At 27.6% G+C, this 15,988-nt stretch overlaps 2 protein-coding genes across 2 annotated transcripts; both read right to left on the bottom strand.

Annotated features, from left to right (window-relative positions):
• Positions 1-1,796: 1,796 nt before the first annotated feature.
• Positions 1,797-3,717, bottom strand: LOC112707669 (uncharacterized). The gene is made up of 2 exons (XM_025759537.3): positions 3,530-3,717; positions 1,797-2,863 (listed from the first exon to the last, which is right to left on the bottom strand). The coding sequence occupies exons 1-2, from the start codon at positions 3,636-3,638 to the stop codon at positions 2,022-2,024; spliced, it is 951 nt and encodes a 316-aa protein (XP_025615322.1). The 5' UTR covers positions 3,639-3,717; the 3' UTR covers positions 1,797-2,021.
• Positions 3,718-13,592: 9,875 nt separating this feature from the next.
• LOC112707667 (uncharacterized) lies at positions 13,593-15,775 on the bottom strand. The gene is made up of 2 exons (XM_025759536.2): positions 15,571-15,775; positions 13,593-14,424 (listed from the first exon to the last, which is right to left on the bottom strand). The coding sequence occupies exons 1-2, from the start codon at positions 15,671-15,673 to the stop codon at positions 13,988-13,990; spliced, it is 540 nt and encodes a 179-aa protein (XP_025615321.1). The 5' UTR covers positions 15,674-15,775; the 3' UTR covers positions 13,593-13,987.
• Positions 15,776-15,988: the final 213 nt, after the last annotated feature.

Here is a 15,988-nt window from a genome sequence, read left to right as displayed (position 1 = left end):
TAATGGAAGAAGTGCCAAGTATCGATGTTTCTGGATTCTCTAGCCAAAAGGGAATATCACACTGACGGCAGGTTGGTCTAGATAAGTATAGTACCCACCATTTATTAGTCTTAACGTCATTAACTCACATAGATTTTACTAGTACTCATAGAGAAGAACAATAGGCTTTTTAGTTCATGACTTTTTTCATTATATAGAACACACACTTTACAAACATATAACTACCACCTAATTTTTTACAACCAAACATGCCACACCTTATTCATCTTATCGGTCAGAAGCACCCAATTCAACAAACGCACAGCCACATAAAGGTTTGAGCACATATTCTAGATACGGTGAAAAGAGGAATGGGACCATTGGATCCATTCCTGGGGGCTGGGCACAGTTTTCTTGCATGTGCAACTTCTAGTCGAGCCGTGTTGGCGTTGAACCCATTACAATCCTGGTGGTGCGGACATTCTAATTTTTTCAAGGTGAAAATTTAGGTGTAGTTAATTTTACGTGAAGTTTATAGCTAAGATTCCTTAAATGACAATTTAGTTAAATCTATTAAATCATTTAACAATTTTCAGCTATTCCAATTTCACATAAAGTTAACTATATAAAAGTTTCCACCTTTTTTCAAACCGACTACACATGTATACATGACACCGCACTATAGGCGAAACTGTTAGCCGTGACGTGCATACTTATATGACTTAGTGCTACGATACTACATTAGTTGTCATTTTTTGGTTACCACTATCGTTGGTTATCGCTTATTTATTAAGTACTATCATTTCTTACTAGAGACATGCCTTAATATGAATATCTACCATGTTTACTTAGTGCTTCTAATTGCTTCAAACATTACAATATTTTTCATTATGCATTATACTTTTTCACTTTGGCTCCCAAGTCCATGCCATGATGATATCTGTTATACTGCTTGGTTTTAAAAGCACACAAACTCAAAACAATTGTTATTTAATAAACCTTTTATCCATAGTGTAAACGGGTACAATTTTCATACTCAACTCTACTATTTATGCTTATCACTCCAATGATATTGCCACTTACGATGACAACAAATTTGTTTTATTGTAAGAACTAAAATATTTATAAATATTTACTCACAATATACCATGAAATAAATATCATCACACCTAGATAAGAAAATTTTCATACACTAAAATTGTCTCTTAGTAAATAAATACTACACTATAATGATTCATATAATAGTACTATTTTTTTTCTTTTGTTTTTTTGTATGATATCCCACAACCTAACAAGTCAAGGATTTATTACTAACCAATAGGTTGCTGTATTCACAAGACGGGATTCAAATCCCCAACATTTACTTAAACGGACTAGTAAACTAACCACTAGACCAACTCAACTTAATTACATAATAGTGCTTTTTAACCCTCCAAAACCTCATTACCATCATTATTTTTTGGTAATTCATGGCTCATTAGTTTCCGTACACCTAAAACTATTAATCATTTTTGGCACCAGTGTTTTTTCTTTTCTTTGGTACAATTGGCACCAGTTTTAATTCTAGGTTTTTAACTATTACTTCGGCTTATGTCATATCATAAACCAATCAATCAAAATAAAAAAAAAATTACATCACTCTTCAAAATTATCCATTACCTCTTTTTAGTCCATTACCGATATTTTATTTCAACCGTACCATAGAATTTCTCACAAATTTTTGCATATAGAGTAATCTTACTCTCAATGCAATAGTTATAGAAACATTAAATCAAAACACAAATTGATATTAAAAATGTTAAAAACATTAAACAAAAGAAAAAGAAACGATGCTGCCATTCTTTAGTTTAATTATTATTAAAATCGATTTACAATAGCAATATAGAACTTCTTAAAGAGAAAATATTAAAGAGCACAACTGTTTCTCAATACAATACACACAAACTGAAATACTATATTATTTATGAAACCATAATTCTGAAGATACAAACATCATAAAACTTTTATTGTAGAATAAGGCTAAGAAGACTCTTATAATAATCTTAAGGACTTGGAATTGGCTTAGGAGGTAGAATTGGTTTCTTGAATTCAGGGTGAAATGGTAATTTAGGAATAGGCTCTTTAAAGAGAGGCTTTGGCTTTAGAAATGTCTCTTGCTCAACCTCTGGATTATGTGGAGGGAAGAAAGGTTTCTTGGGGATTGGAAATGGTTTAGGAAATGGCTTAACAAGTGGAATTGGAACGGGCTTTTTCACTATAATCGGTTCTGGAATGGGCTTAACAATAGGAATTGGTTTCGGAATAGGTTTGAAAATTGGAATAGGCTTAACAACTGGAATTGGCTTTAACACTGGAATAGGCTTCACAACTGGAATAGGCTTAACAACTGGAATAGGCTTCAACACCGGAATAGGCTTCACAATTGGAATTGGCTTTGGAATAGGCTTAACAACTGGAATTGGCTTCAACACTGGAATAGGCTTCACAATTGGAATTGGCTTTGGAATAGGTTTAAACACCGGGATAGGCTTCACAACAGGAATTGGTTTAACAACTGGAATAGGAACCGGTTTTTTAATTATAACCGGCTTTATTACAGGTTTAACAATTGGAACCGGTTCAGGAATAGGTTTCACAATAGGAACCGGTTTTGGTATGGGCTTAACAATTGGAATTGGCTTAACAACTGGAATCGGCTTTGGTATAGGCTTAACAATGGGAATCGGCTTGACAATAGGAATTGATTTTTTGAAAAATGGCTTTTCAAAAATCGGTTTTGGATGAAAAAACCCTTTGAATTTTGCGTCTCTATCATGAGCTTCTTCGGGGGTTTTTGTTGCCGAGTCTTGGTTCCCAAGTTTACTCTCGCTCTTGGCTTCATTTCCTGTTTCAGAAATGCAAAGGAAAAGAAAAGTTGAAAATTAATAATAACTTATATTCATAATAATAACAAATGAGACATAATTTATAGAAAGATTTAACGTGATTATATAACTAATTTTACCAACTATATATACTTAAATCGTCGTATAAATGAAAAAATATATTATAATTTATTTAATAATATATATATATATATATATATATATATATATATATTTGTAAATCATTTTATTGCATTAGCAAAACTTCTTTTTCACTACTTAAATGGCTATATGCAACTAATTATACTCATTGTTGAAAGTGTAATAAGAGTAAATGATTTGTTATTTATAAGGTTTAATTATTTCGTTAATATTATATGGTTTTTTAGTTAGGATTTTATAGTTTCAAAATTTAGAATTAGTTTTCATTTTTTTTTTAAAATACAATAATATTTATATTTAGACTATGTTATAATTCATCGTATATCAAATACATACAAGAGTGAATATTTCACAAAACTTTGTGTATTTAAAAAAATAGATAGAAAAGACTTAATTAAAATTTTTTTATCTAATACAAAAATTGAAGTACAAACTTTTAAATGGTAATAAGAATAATTTACTTAAGAATTTGATAAAATTATAACAATCTAGACAATAATTAAGCCTATGTATAATAAACAAACCTGAAAGTTGAGTTGCCAGCACAGCGGAGTTAGCAAAAAAGCTAACAAGAATGAAGAGAGGGAGCAAGAAGCGCAAGAATGCGCAGTCAAATGTGGAAACCTTTCTCATTGAGAAAACTAATAATATTCCACACACCAAACCTTGAAAGGGAGCAAATAGAAACAAGTATCTTAATAAGACTTGTGTGTGTGTTGTTGAATGTACTATAAGCTGTGTTATTTATACTACTTAGATTATAGTATGTAGTCCAACTACTAGTACTGTGCATCAATTACATTTAAATTTTGTTAATACTGAGAGATTTTAGGTTTAGTAGTTGTGAATTGTGTTTAAAGATTATTGGAGTGACGAGCGATTAGCACCGTTTTTGTCGATAAATACAGTGCTCTTTTAATGAGCCTCCCAAGTTAGGTGTTTTAATTTGTGTACTTTATTATATATTACCTGAAACTTAGATGAAGAAATAATACTTATCATTATTATTAATAGCTTCAAGTACAAGTTTGTGTGTATGTGTGAAATCTATCATATTTCATTATTTTTTGAGTATTGACAATTGTTGTGGCACTTCGTCACTACTGATTAATTTCCTTTTCACGTGTAAAGTGTATTAGGTAGTAGGCATGAGGTCCTTAAGCAAACAACCATCATTATCAGTATAACATAGGGAAAAAAATTATTAAATTTATTAGTCTTATAATAAAATTTATTAAAAATTTATTTGTTTAATGTGTATTGTAAAAATTTGGTTAAAAATAATAGAAGGATCAATCTGTCTAATAAAAATAATTCTTGATGACTTCTAAAAAATTAAAATTTGTTCAGACCAACTTAAAGTGTATGTTCAATTTGAAATTGGTTTAATTATTATTCTGTCATTTTTAGTTAGGTTTTTATACTTTTTTCTTTTCAATTAGGTTCTTACATCATATCAAATTTTGTAATTAAGTTCTAACTATAATAAAAACGTTGAAATTAACAAAATATTATGTTAAACTGTACAGAATATTCCATTAATTTTACCATTTTTATCATAGCATAGACTTAATTGCAAAATTTGATATGTTATATAGGGACTCAATCGAAAAGAAAAAAAGTATAAAGATCTAACTATCAATTTAATAAAACTATAAAAACTAAGAAAACAATTAAACCATTAAAATTCTTTTAAAACCAATTTTGATATTTTTAAACCACAAAAAATATTCTCAAAAGATTTAAACACCTACAAAAATATCCCTAAAAGATTAAAACAACAAAAATTCCTCAAAACATTTAAAAACATGATAAAAATTAACTATATATATTATTTTAATACGATTTATTATTAATATAGTTAGAAATATAAAATGTTTTTATTTTTAAAATTTGATCATTTATGCCAAGAAAACTTTTTTATGGTCAAAACCTAATAAAGAATGAAAAAGAGGTTTAGGATCGTCAACTTGTACTTTTGTTTATTACCTCTTTTAAATAGTTATTCATTTATAAATACATAAATTTTTTGTCAAATATATAAATTATTTATTATTTACAATATTTTTTATTTTTATCATGTTTTTTATACCTTTTACAAAATTTGTATAATTTTAATTTTCTTAAGAGTATTTTTGTTGGTGCTTAAATCTTGTAAGATATTTTGTGTTTTACTCGGATAGAAAATTTATCAACCTTTTATTACAATCAATCATCTTTATCTTTTTTTCTCCCTCCCTATCTCATTATCTGCCCATCTAATTAATTAAAAATTATATTTGAATTTTTTGAGCTATTACTCATTGATAAAAATTTAGAAAGATAGGAAATTCGAACCCGTAACCTCTTAATTGAGTATGGGAAGTCTATACCATTTGAGCTATTACTCATTAGCATTAAATGGCTGTTTGCTAAAAAGAAAAAAAAGTTTATTATTTGATTAACCCACATTAAAAAAAAAAAACTGTTTCAAGAAAAACGGTTTTTTTTTTTCCAAAATACAATGCGAAGCTTCTCATCCCTCCATTCTCTCTTGTTTGTTGAAAAGAAAAATTGTTTTTACATTTTCCTTTTTTGAATTTTTTTTTATCTGTTTTTTAAATATATAATTGTTAACTGAAAAAGTAGTTGGTTCTCTGATTGGACCTCAAAAAATAAATTGCTCAGAGATAAACAACGTAAAGCTTAGATTCTATGTTATCTGATATTATTATTATTATTATTAAAATGGTGATTGGAACAAACAAATGAAAAGTGATAGAAATATTAGAAATCTAGAGAGAAAAAAGTAATGTGTTTATGCATATCTGAGTTGTGTGTGAATATGAGAACACCTAGTTATATATAGAAAGAAAAAGTCTAGGAATTAACATTTTTGTTAAAATTTAGCTAGCATTTAACTATAAAAAAAATAATTAATCATATATTATTAGATGTCATCTCACATCATTAAAAATATTAACGATGATTAATTAATTGCTAAACATCACAATTCGACTGACTCCCTAACACTTTTTATATAGAAATATTTGACAACTATTACAATTCCTAATAATATTTATTATCTAACCATCTATCTTAAATACTGTATAATATAGTTACTTTAATATATCCTTTAAACTCAAGTAGAAGCTAGATGAAATCATTTTGAGTTTGAAACACTAAATTTAAAAAATGTATAGGATGATGAGCTTTGTAAAAATATTAACTATTTGATCCATAGTCACAACAACTATTAGACGAATAGCACTAATGAGAAGAAGTTAACATACAAAGCGATAATCAATCTCGATGTGTTTAATATATTCGTAAAAGATATTATTATGGACAATTTGAATAACACTACTGTTATCACAATAATGATCAGTGAGAGAAGACTCAATAGCCCCCAAATCTTCAAGAAGCCAATAAATTGTCAGTACTTCAACAGAAATAATGTTAGCCAAAATATGATATTCTACTTTAGTGCTTGAGCGAGTAGTGAAAGTTTATTTTTTAGCTTGCTATGAGATAAGAAAGTCATAAAAAAAAAGCAATTAGTAGTAGAACGTCAATAAGTGGGGTCACTAGCCCAATCAGCATCAGAATATGTCTGAAGAGTCAAAGAAGATTGAGCCAAAAAATGAAGACCCTAAAACATAGTACCCTTGATATAACAAAGAATACGAAGAACAACAACATAATGAGTAGTGTAGGGGCTGATAAGAACTGACTAGCAACATGAACATGATAAGCAATATCTGGTCAAGTAACATTGAAGTAAACAAGACCACCAACCACCTGTCTGTAGAGAGTGGGATTATCCAAAATTGTGCCATCCAACGGAGTGAGACGAGCATTAGGCTCAAGATGAGTACATTCTGTGTGACTATCAGTAAGTCCAGCACTTTGTTTGAGAAAGATAAATGCCATCATTTGACGGGATGACTTCAAGACCAAGAAAATAATTAAGAGATCCAAGATCTTTCATTTCAAAATGGTAGTTGAGGTTGGCTTTAAGATCAGCGATGCCATCAGCATCATCTCCAATAATGATCATGTCATCATCATGTAATAGGAGAAAAACAACACCTTTGGTACTATTGCGAATGAAAAGAGCATTCTCATAAGGATTGTAAATGAAATCGAGATTGTAGACAGTAATGCTAAGCTTTTCAAACCATTCTAGAAGAGCTATTTTAAGATCATAAAGTGCTTTTTAAAGACGACAAACTTTGTTAGGAGAAAAAGAATATCCCAGATGAGATTTCATGTAAACCTTTTTTGTAAATCATCATTAAGAATGGCCTTTTTTACATCTATCTGACTGAGAAAAGAACAACAGCAATTACAAGAAGAACTCGAATAGACATGAGGTGAGCATTAAGAGAAAAAATCTCTTCATAATCCATATTATATTCTTGAGTGCATCATTGAGCAACTAATTGAGCCTTATATCTGTCAATAAAACCATCAAAGCGAGTTTTGATGTTGTATACTCATCTACTGGCCACTATTTCCTAATAAGAAGAAGGATCAACTAAATCCCACGTGTGTGCTTTATCTACTGCTTGGATTTCTTCCTTCATTATTTGCTGTCAATTTGGATCCGTGGAGGCTTCTTTGTATGACTTAGGTTCATGGATGTGAAGGATAGTAGCAAAACATTAATAATAAAGAACACGAGGAGGTGGGCCTTGGAAATGCAAGTGTATGGAGGAGGAAGGATTACAGGAGAAGGATCATTGTTTGGTCTTGGATCATCAGGAACAGGAGAAAGCGCAAAATGGGAGGATCAAGAGGTGGACTAGAAACGGTGTCTGTAGTTTAAAGGAGGAGAAATTAGAAAATATGTGATGCTCATAAAATACAACATGACGAGATATGCGAAGTTGTCTAAAGATGGGATCCTAACAATGCTAGACTTTATGTTTAGTACCATAACTAAGAAAACATCACGGACAAGTACGAAGTTCAAGTCTATTATGTTCATGGGGTTAAAAGAGAACAAAATAGACAAACCACAAAATCTAAGAGAACTATAGTTAGGTGACATATTATAAAGATGCTCAAAAGGAATTATGTTACTAAGAACAGAGGAAGAGGAAGACTATTAATAATGTGAACAGTAATGAGGATAGCTTCAACACTATACACGTTTAGCACAAGAAGAGGAAATGAGCATTTCATGAACAGATCAAGGATGTGACAATGCTTGTGTTCTGCTTTTTCATTTTGTTGAGACGTATCGGAACAAGAGAACTTAAACAAGGTGTCTTGCTCGGCATGGAATTTCAAAAGTTTGGTATCACGGTACTCCATTACATTATCACGTCAAAAAATTTTAATGACTTTAGAAAACTGTGTTTTAATCATAGTAACAAAATTGATGTAAAGCTGAGGCAACTCGGGTCTATTAGACATCAAATAAATTTAAGTGAACCGTGAATAATCATCAATAAACACTACAAAATATCGAGCCCTACCCAAAGAAGTTGTGGGAGCAGGGTCCAAATATTAGAATATATAAGATCAAAGGAAGAACAAGCAAGAGATGAACTATTATTAAAAGACAAAGTTGGTTGTTTTGCAGTTTGACAAGAAATAATGCAATCAAAAGATTCATATTGACTGATCCTAAAATTTTCTCAGAGTTGAAATAGCCTTTCGACCTTACATCCAGCCCCGATAATTTATCTCGTCTGAAGATCCAGCACATGATAATCAGAAATAAAGAAATTGACATACAAACTAAGTTCAACTAATTGATCTATAGAGATAAGATTAAAGTTTAATTTAGAAATGGAATAAGCATCGAGAAGATGGAGATCAAAACGTGTGATAGATCTTTTATGATTCACATGCATAAGGGATCCATCAGTAGTGTGGTTAGAAGGTATTGTGGTAGTGGTTGATAAAGAGAAAAGATGGTGCATGGGTGATATGTGATTAAAACAACCAGAATCAAAATACCATTTAGAATTACTTAAATAAGCGGATAAAGCAGCAAAGGTATTACCAAAGAAGGAGAGTAGTTTTTTAAGGAAAGACTCAATATCAGTTAGAGAAATAAGAGATGAACTACCAGAAGTAGATGAGGTAGATGCATCAGCAGCAACAACAGTAACAGGCATGGGCTTAGAAGCGTTAGAATGAGGATGATTTTTATTCTAATATTTATGAGCCGGATGAGTAAGACAAGTAGTAATCAAGTGGCTTAGTTGTTTGCAGTAATGACAAAACATGATGGAATAGTTAGAGGCAATGTGACCTTTCTATTTGAATTTCTAGTATTCGATGGAGGGACAATCTGGAAGAACGTAACTAGAACGACTACAATTTCAACAAAATTTCGCCTTTGTTAGTAACTTCAAAAACAACAACAAATTTGAAATAAGTCAACCAAAGACGTGTCTTGTCCTCCATCGAGTTCTCTCTTCTCTTCACCCTCGCCGTCGGCATCGATCTCTCTGTTTGTCGCCGTCGAGCTCGCTCTCTGTCTCTCTGTCCCTTTCTCTAGTAAGTATTAAGCACTGCTTCTTGAATTTGTTTTTGCTTGTTTTGTACTGTTAATCTGTTGTTAATAATACTGATTCAGTTGCTGGGTTAGTTCAGTGATTCTGAGTTGCTATATTCTACCATAATAATATTATTGTTGGTTTTTTTTTATTTGTCTTTTTGTCCCTTCTTCTAGTAAGCATTAAGCACTGTTTTTGAATTTGTATTTAATTTTTTGCCTATTTTGCACTATTAATTTGTTATTAATAATACTGATTGAGTTATTGGGTTAGTTCACTAATTCTGAGTTGTTGAGATTTTGTTAATTTCTAATTATTCTTGATTTGTTATATTCTATCATAATAATATTATTGTTGGTTTTCTTAATTTTTAATTTTGTGTGTTAATTTTAATGATGTCCAACAATCTCAAATAGGTTCTATATTTTTATATACTAATGCTGATTTATTATACATGGATAATGCTATACTTTCATATCTTAATAGTTAATAGTGAATAAAATAACAAAATTTGTTTCATTCAATAAATTTATAGTTAATATATAAAATTGTAAAATTTTAAATTTTATTAGGTTAAAAATAATTAAATTTAAATATTTAAAATTATATATAAAATTTTTAATAATTTTATTTAATATTTAATTAAATCGGTTAAATTCAATTAAACTTCGATCGAACCATTAAACTAATAACTCAGTCTTATTGGTTCATTGACCAATCCAATTCTCAACCTTGACTAAAGATTTAAACCCCAAAAAAATAAATATTTTTTTTTCCATTATTAACTTCGGTCAAATCTTGAACCCGAATATACCTATTGCAAGATAAGGAAATTTACCACTAAATCAAGGTCTCGCGTGTAGAAACAAACAAACTTATATAGTACCAATAGAAAGATATATTTTGTTGGATAAAATATAATTCATTATTTTTTTTATTGTTTATCGTATTCTCAAACTAACAAGTTAATAATTAATTTATCGCAGATTTGAATTTTATTTACGAATTTATTGTTGGTCAATCAATTACTACATGTACGAGATAAGATTCAAACTCTTAATATTTATTTAAGCGACTTAGCCATTCGACTAAACTAAATTAGTTAAATATGGATCATTGTTAATAATTGTTTTTTTAAAGAATCAAGATTGGAGCTATATGAGAATTCAAACACACGCAAATTGAACATTAGCTTATGGACCTATATATATGCAGGCCCAATAAATAAAAGACATGCCAATCTAATTGATCATTCAATGCAATGCATGGCCAATTAACATAGCAGAAGGCATTATGGAGGTTACAACTAATATAAATTAGAAATCAATTCCCAAAAGGTAATTATCTATTTTATTACAAAACTACCTCTAACGTTCTTTTAATTTGAACGTAAGAATGCTTATGCAAATAGGTTATTGAATCTTTAGCTTTCAAAGCAACCTAATATAGATGAATGAATGAAAAAGATGAAATACTGATATTAGATTGAAGGGTGTAAAAGTAACAAGACAGCTAGAGTTATACACTACTCCACTGCTATTTATATATGCACTAATTATTTTAGTTGGATATTAAAATTAACAATTAAAATCAGTTATTAATATAAAATATATATTAAAATGAATTAAATTATATATATATTTATATATAAATATATAATAATTAATTTTAATGGTTAATTTTAATGTATAAATAACTTTTTTTATATACGCTAGAGTACACAAGGAATTCTATAGCCAAAAACTTATAACTTCCTATCAACTTTCCTTTCTATTTTTGGGTATTCTGCTATAGCAGTTAATAAAGACTTTGAGTCTTTATCCTTTACAGTTTACACCTCCTCAAACTTAGATTTGATCTTTAAACCACTCTATGTTTTTCTACTCAACTTTAATATTTACTAATAAACTACATATGCATTTTGATAATTAGCTCTCAAACATAAATTGAATAAAAATTATTTAAAAATTAGTTGGATAAAAAATTTTATACTTCTATCTATTTATCTAACTTTATTATTATTATTATTATTATTATTATTATTATTATTATTATTATTATTATTATTATTATTATTATTATTATTATTATTATCATAAATCAAATTTGATTTTTTTATTAAATGATTGAATAATTGTTAAGTAATCTATAAAATATATAACAGAGATATGAAAAAATTGGTGCATTTTTTTTTTAAATATCATTTATCACGAATAATTCATAAAAAAACATGCTTCACTATTTTGAATACTCAAATAAAAAATTTAATGGTTAAAAAAAATCAATTTACTATGTTGACTAATCTCACACTTATTATTATTACATGTATTTAACATTTAATATTAAATTTTAAATATGGATAATATACTAATATGAATAATAAAAGATTATTAAATATTTAATATTTTTATATTATTTAATTATATATACTTCGATATGTTTAAGTAAAAATTTTTGTTATTTCTATATGTTATATGTTTATTTGCTCCAATGACTTAAAATTTCTAAATCAGTCACCCTAAATATATATTAGACAACAACACAACTTATTTTTTTATTTTTTTATTATCGCTATTAATTTTTTATAATTATATTTTTTATTATTTTATTTTATTTAAAAATTTTGTGTGAAAAAAATAAAATAAATTTAACTTTTTATTATTTATTCTATTTTATATTTAATTTATTATTAAATAAAATATAAAAAATCATTTTGTATTTTTAGCCTTTTTATTATAATTTTAATTTCTTGGCTTATTTTCAAAATTAAATGCAGACTTTGTTAATTCTAACGATTAGGTGTTCTTAAGGAGTTATAAGGATCAGTAGAGTTGATATACAAATTTGGAATTAATGTAGGAGTGCATTATTTGAAACTCTAAATAGGATTTTGGTGAAATGGCCATGGATGGTGATCGATGAAATTATTTTTCTTTATATCTTTTTATAAAAAATCTTAGCAAGTGACATGATAATCAAATTGCGGACTTAACTACATGAAGAGTGATGTGGTCCTATAAGATATCATAAATCGAAAAGTACGGTAACTAATGTAATTAGTGTATAATGTATACAATAATGGTTAATATAAAAATAAATAATATTTTTAAAATTGGAGTAAACATGACTAATTTTTGTTTTTAACTCATATTAAGTTAAATAAATAATCTATTATACACGTTGTATAAATATCCTATTAACTCTCTAGCGGGATTCTAAATAAATAAGGGATACTAATATAAAGTTGATGAAACAAACATCATATAAGGAAAATCGGTTGTTCCATTGTAATTTATACAATAGTATATATTCCAACATAAGATCATACCAATAATAATAAAAAATGTTATTTATATACATTAAAATTAACTATTAAAATTAGTCATTATATATTTATGTATAATATATATAATTTAATTTATTTTAATGTGTATTTTATATTTTTATATATATTTTATATTAGTAGTTAATTTTAGTAATTAACTTTTCTGTTTTAGTGTATACTTAATATAGTTAAATAATAATTCGTGATTTTAATAATAAACTAAAAGCTTAAAATAAAATTTCACTTTTATTTGATTTCTCTATTTTTAATTTTTCATTCCTTTATTATCATTTTTATAATTTGATTAGAAATATCCTATATCTAAAAATATGTAATGATATGATAGCAAAGAATGCCAAAGTTCAAATTGATTCCTAAATTGTCATCTATAATCATTTTGGTTCATATGTTCAGTTTTGGTCAATAAGTTTTATTTTGATCCTTTATTTTAAGCTAAAAAATTTTTAATTAAGTTTAAGGTTGTCCCACTATTAAATTAACATAAATAATTAATAAAATGATAAATAATATAAATATTAACAATATTATTAATTAAATTGTATTTTTTATTTTTTTATATTAAAAAAATATAATCAAAACCTTTTCATAACTTTCTTAATTTATTTTTTTTCTTATTTAAAATTCTAAATTTTAACAATCAATCATCAACGCTCTAAAATTAAGTAAAAAAATATTTATATTAGTGATCATCGGTGGGTCGTTGATTTCACTTATAATTGATATAACGAGAGAACAAAACATCAATTTAACAGACAACTAAGAGATCATTGTTACCATCTTGCATTGATGATTAATTATTCAATTTACAATGAAAATACTGCGAACTTGTGGTAATTAATAACGAAACTATATTACTATATATATTTCGGTAAACTACATTCAATAAGAATTCATAAGACATAACTTGAAGTGGAGATACTTGGACATGCATAACTATAAATATTAGACATTCATTAGAAATAACATTAAGCACAAGAGATTATTTTTGGGACTGTAGATATTATGAGCCTTATCATCATCTAATATAATAATGGAGTTGGAATTGCCTTGTGAAATGGTAATGGTGGGAGAAAGGGTTTTTTGAATTGATGATATTTAATTAATTAATATATAATTCCCTTTTCTTCTGTTTCAATAACTTAAGGACTATTCTGTGGAGGAAAATAAGGTTTTTTAGGGTATGGTTTAACAAATATTGGTTTTGGAATTGGCTTATATATGGGAACCGGCTTATAAATAGGTTTAACAATTGGAATTGGTTTTGGAATAGGTTTAAAAACCGGAATAGGCTTAACAATTGGAATTGGCTTTGGAACCGGCTTGAATACTGGAATAGGGACCGGTTTTTTCACTATTACGGGTTTTGGGATTGGTTTATAAATAGGAACTGGCTTATAAATAGGCTTTACGATTGGAATTGGTTTTGGAATAGGCTTATACACTGGAATAGGTTTCACAATTGGAATATGTTTCTTGAAGAGTGACTTATGATGATGGAAAAGGAATTTTTCTTCTTCATTATGAACTTCTGGTTTTGTCTTTGCCAATTCTTGGTCTCCAAGCTTCACTTCATTCTCTGTAGAAATGAAAATGCCAAGTTTCATATGAGAATAAATAGATCTTAGTTAATACATATTTATGTCAATAATTTCATCATAATAATATAGAAGAAAAATAGACACTTATTTTTTTTCTTCCAGGAGACTCGAACTCGCGATCTCTTAGGTGAGTATGGGAAGATTATGCCATTTGAACTATAGCTCATTGACAAAATGGACACTTATTTTAAGATGAAAATTCAGCTGCAGTTAACTTCATATAAAGTTGATAGTTGAGAATTGTTAAAATAATTTGACAGATTTAACTAAATTATCATCTAACAGTTTTTAGCTATCAACTTCGCATGAAGTTAACTGTATCTGTATCTCGCCTTATTTTAAAGATGATCAATAATTTTCAATGTTTTTTTATAAACTCAATCATTATCAATATAACTCTTTATATATGAGACATAGCGATAAGAGGAAATTTAAAAACGAATAGAGAAAAAGGTAAAAGAAATCAAAGCCAAGAAAGATAGCAATACACTTATTCGAGTAAAAAAGTAGTAATACACTTAGGTTAGGTAGTCTTTGAGGAAGAGGAACAACTTTTTCTTTATTATTATTAGGGTCCTTTTGGCACTTGTTATAAACACCATAAAAAAAACTTTTAGTGAAACTTATTAATAAAAAGATAAATATTTTATATTTTTAATACATTAAATATATCTAAAAAAATTATTATTGTCTTTTTAACTAGTGTTCTTAAAATACTTTTAATTAAATTATTATTATTATTATTATTATTATTATTATTATTATTATTATTATTATTAGAGTTTAAAATTTTAATATATTTACAGTATAAAATATTTTACACAGTCGTTTAATAATATTTATTCTTTTGGATAACCATTCATGTAATTAATACAAAAGATGGTTATTTTTACTGATATAACCTTATATAATTAGATGTGCATAGTGTATTAAAATTTAATCATTATTATTATTACCATGCAATACTTAACCATTTAACTTTATAAACTATAGTTGTATTGTTTCTCGTCACTTGTTTTATTTATCACCGTCACTATTAGTTTGTTTATGAGGAAAAAAATGTATATATTATTTGCATGCATTCATAACAGTATGTACTAATGTGACAAGAATGAACAACAAACCTGAAACTTGAGATGTTGCTATAGCAGAATTAGCCAAACAGAAAGTGGCAAGAACCAACAAAGGAATCAAGAAGCGCATGAACGTGTTATGCATCATCATCATTACACCAATGATAGATGAAAGCTAAAAAGAGAAGTATCTAAAGACTTGTGTGATATGCTATTGGATCATAAGCCTATTGTTATTTATAGTATACCAAGCTTATGAAATATATAATTAATAAATGTAGTTGCATACCAAGCAATGGCATTTTTGTAAATACAGTCATTTTGATTAGGTTTGGAATAGGGACCATTCTGAGTGGTTGGGAATGTGTTTAACATATTACAGGTCATTGCCCCCATTGCACCGTTTTTGTCGCTGTGTTTGGTTGATTCTGCATTCAATGAGCCTCACAAGTTAGGTGATTTTTTTTAT

The sequence above is a fragment of the Arachis hypogaea genome, chromosome 8 (assembly GCF_003086295.3).
Source record: "Arachis hypogaea cultivar Tifrunner chromosome 8, arahy.Tifrunner.gnm2.J5K5, whole genome shotgun sequence".
Taxonomy (NCBI): domain Eukaryota; kingdom Viridiplantae; phylum Streptophyta; class Magnoliopsida; order Fabales; family Fabaceae; genus Arachis; species Arachis hypogaea.
This window is presented reverse-complemented; position numbering and strand designations above follow the sequence as displayed.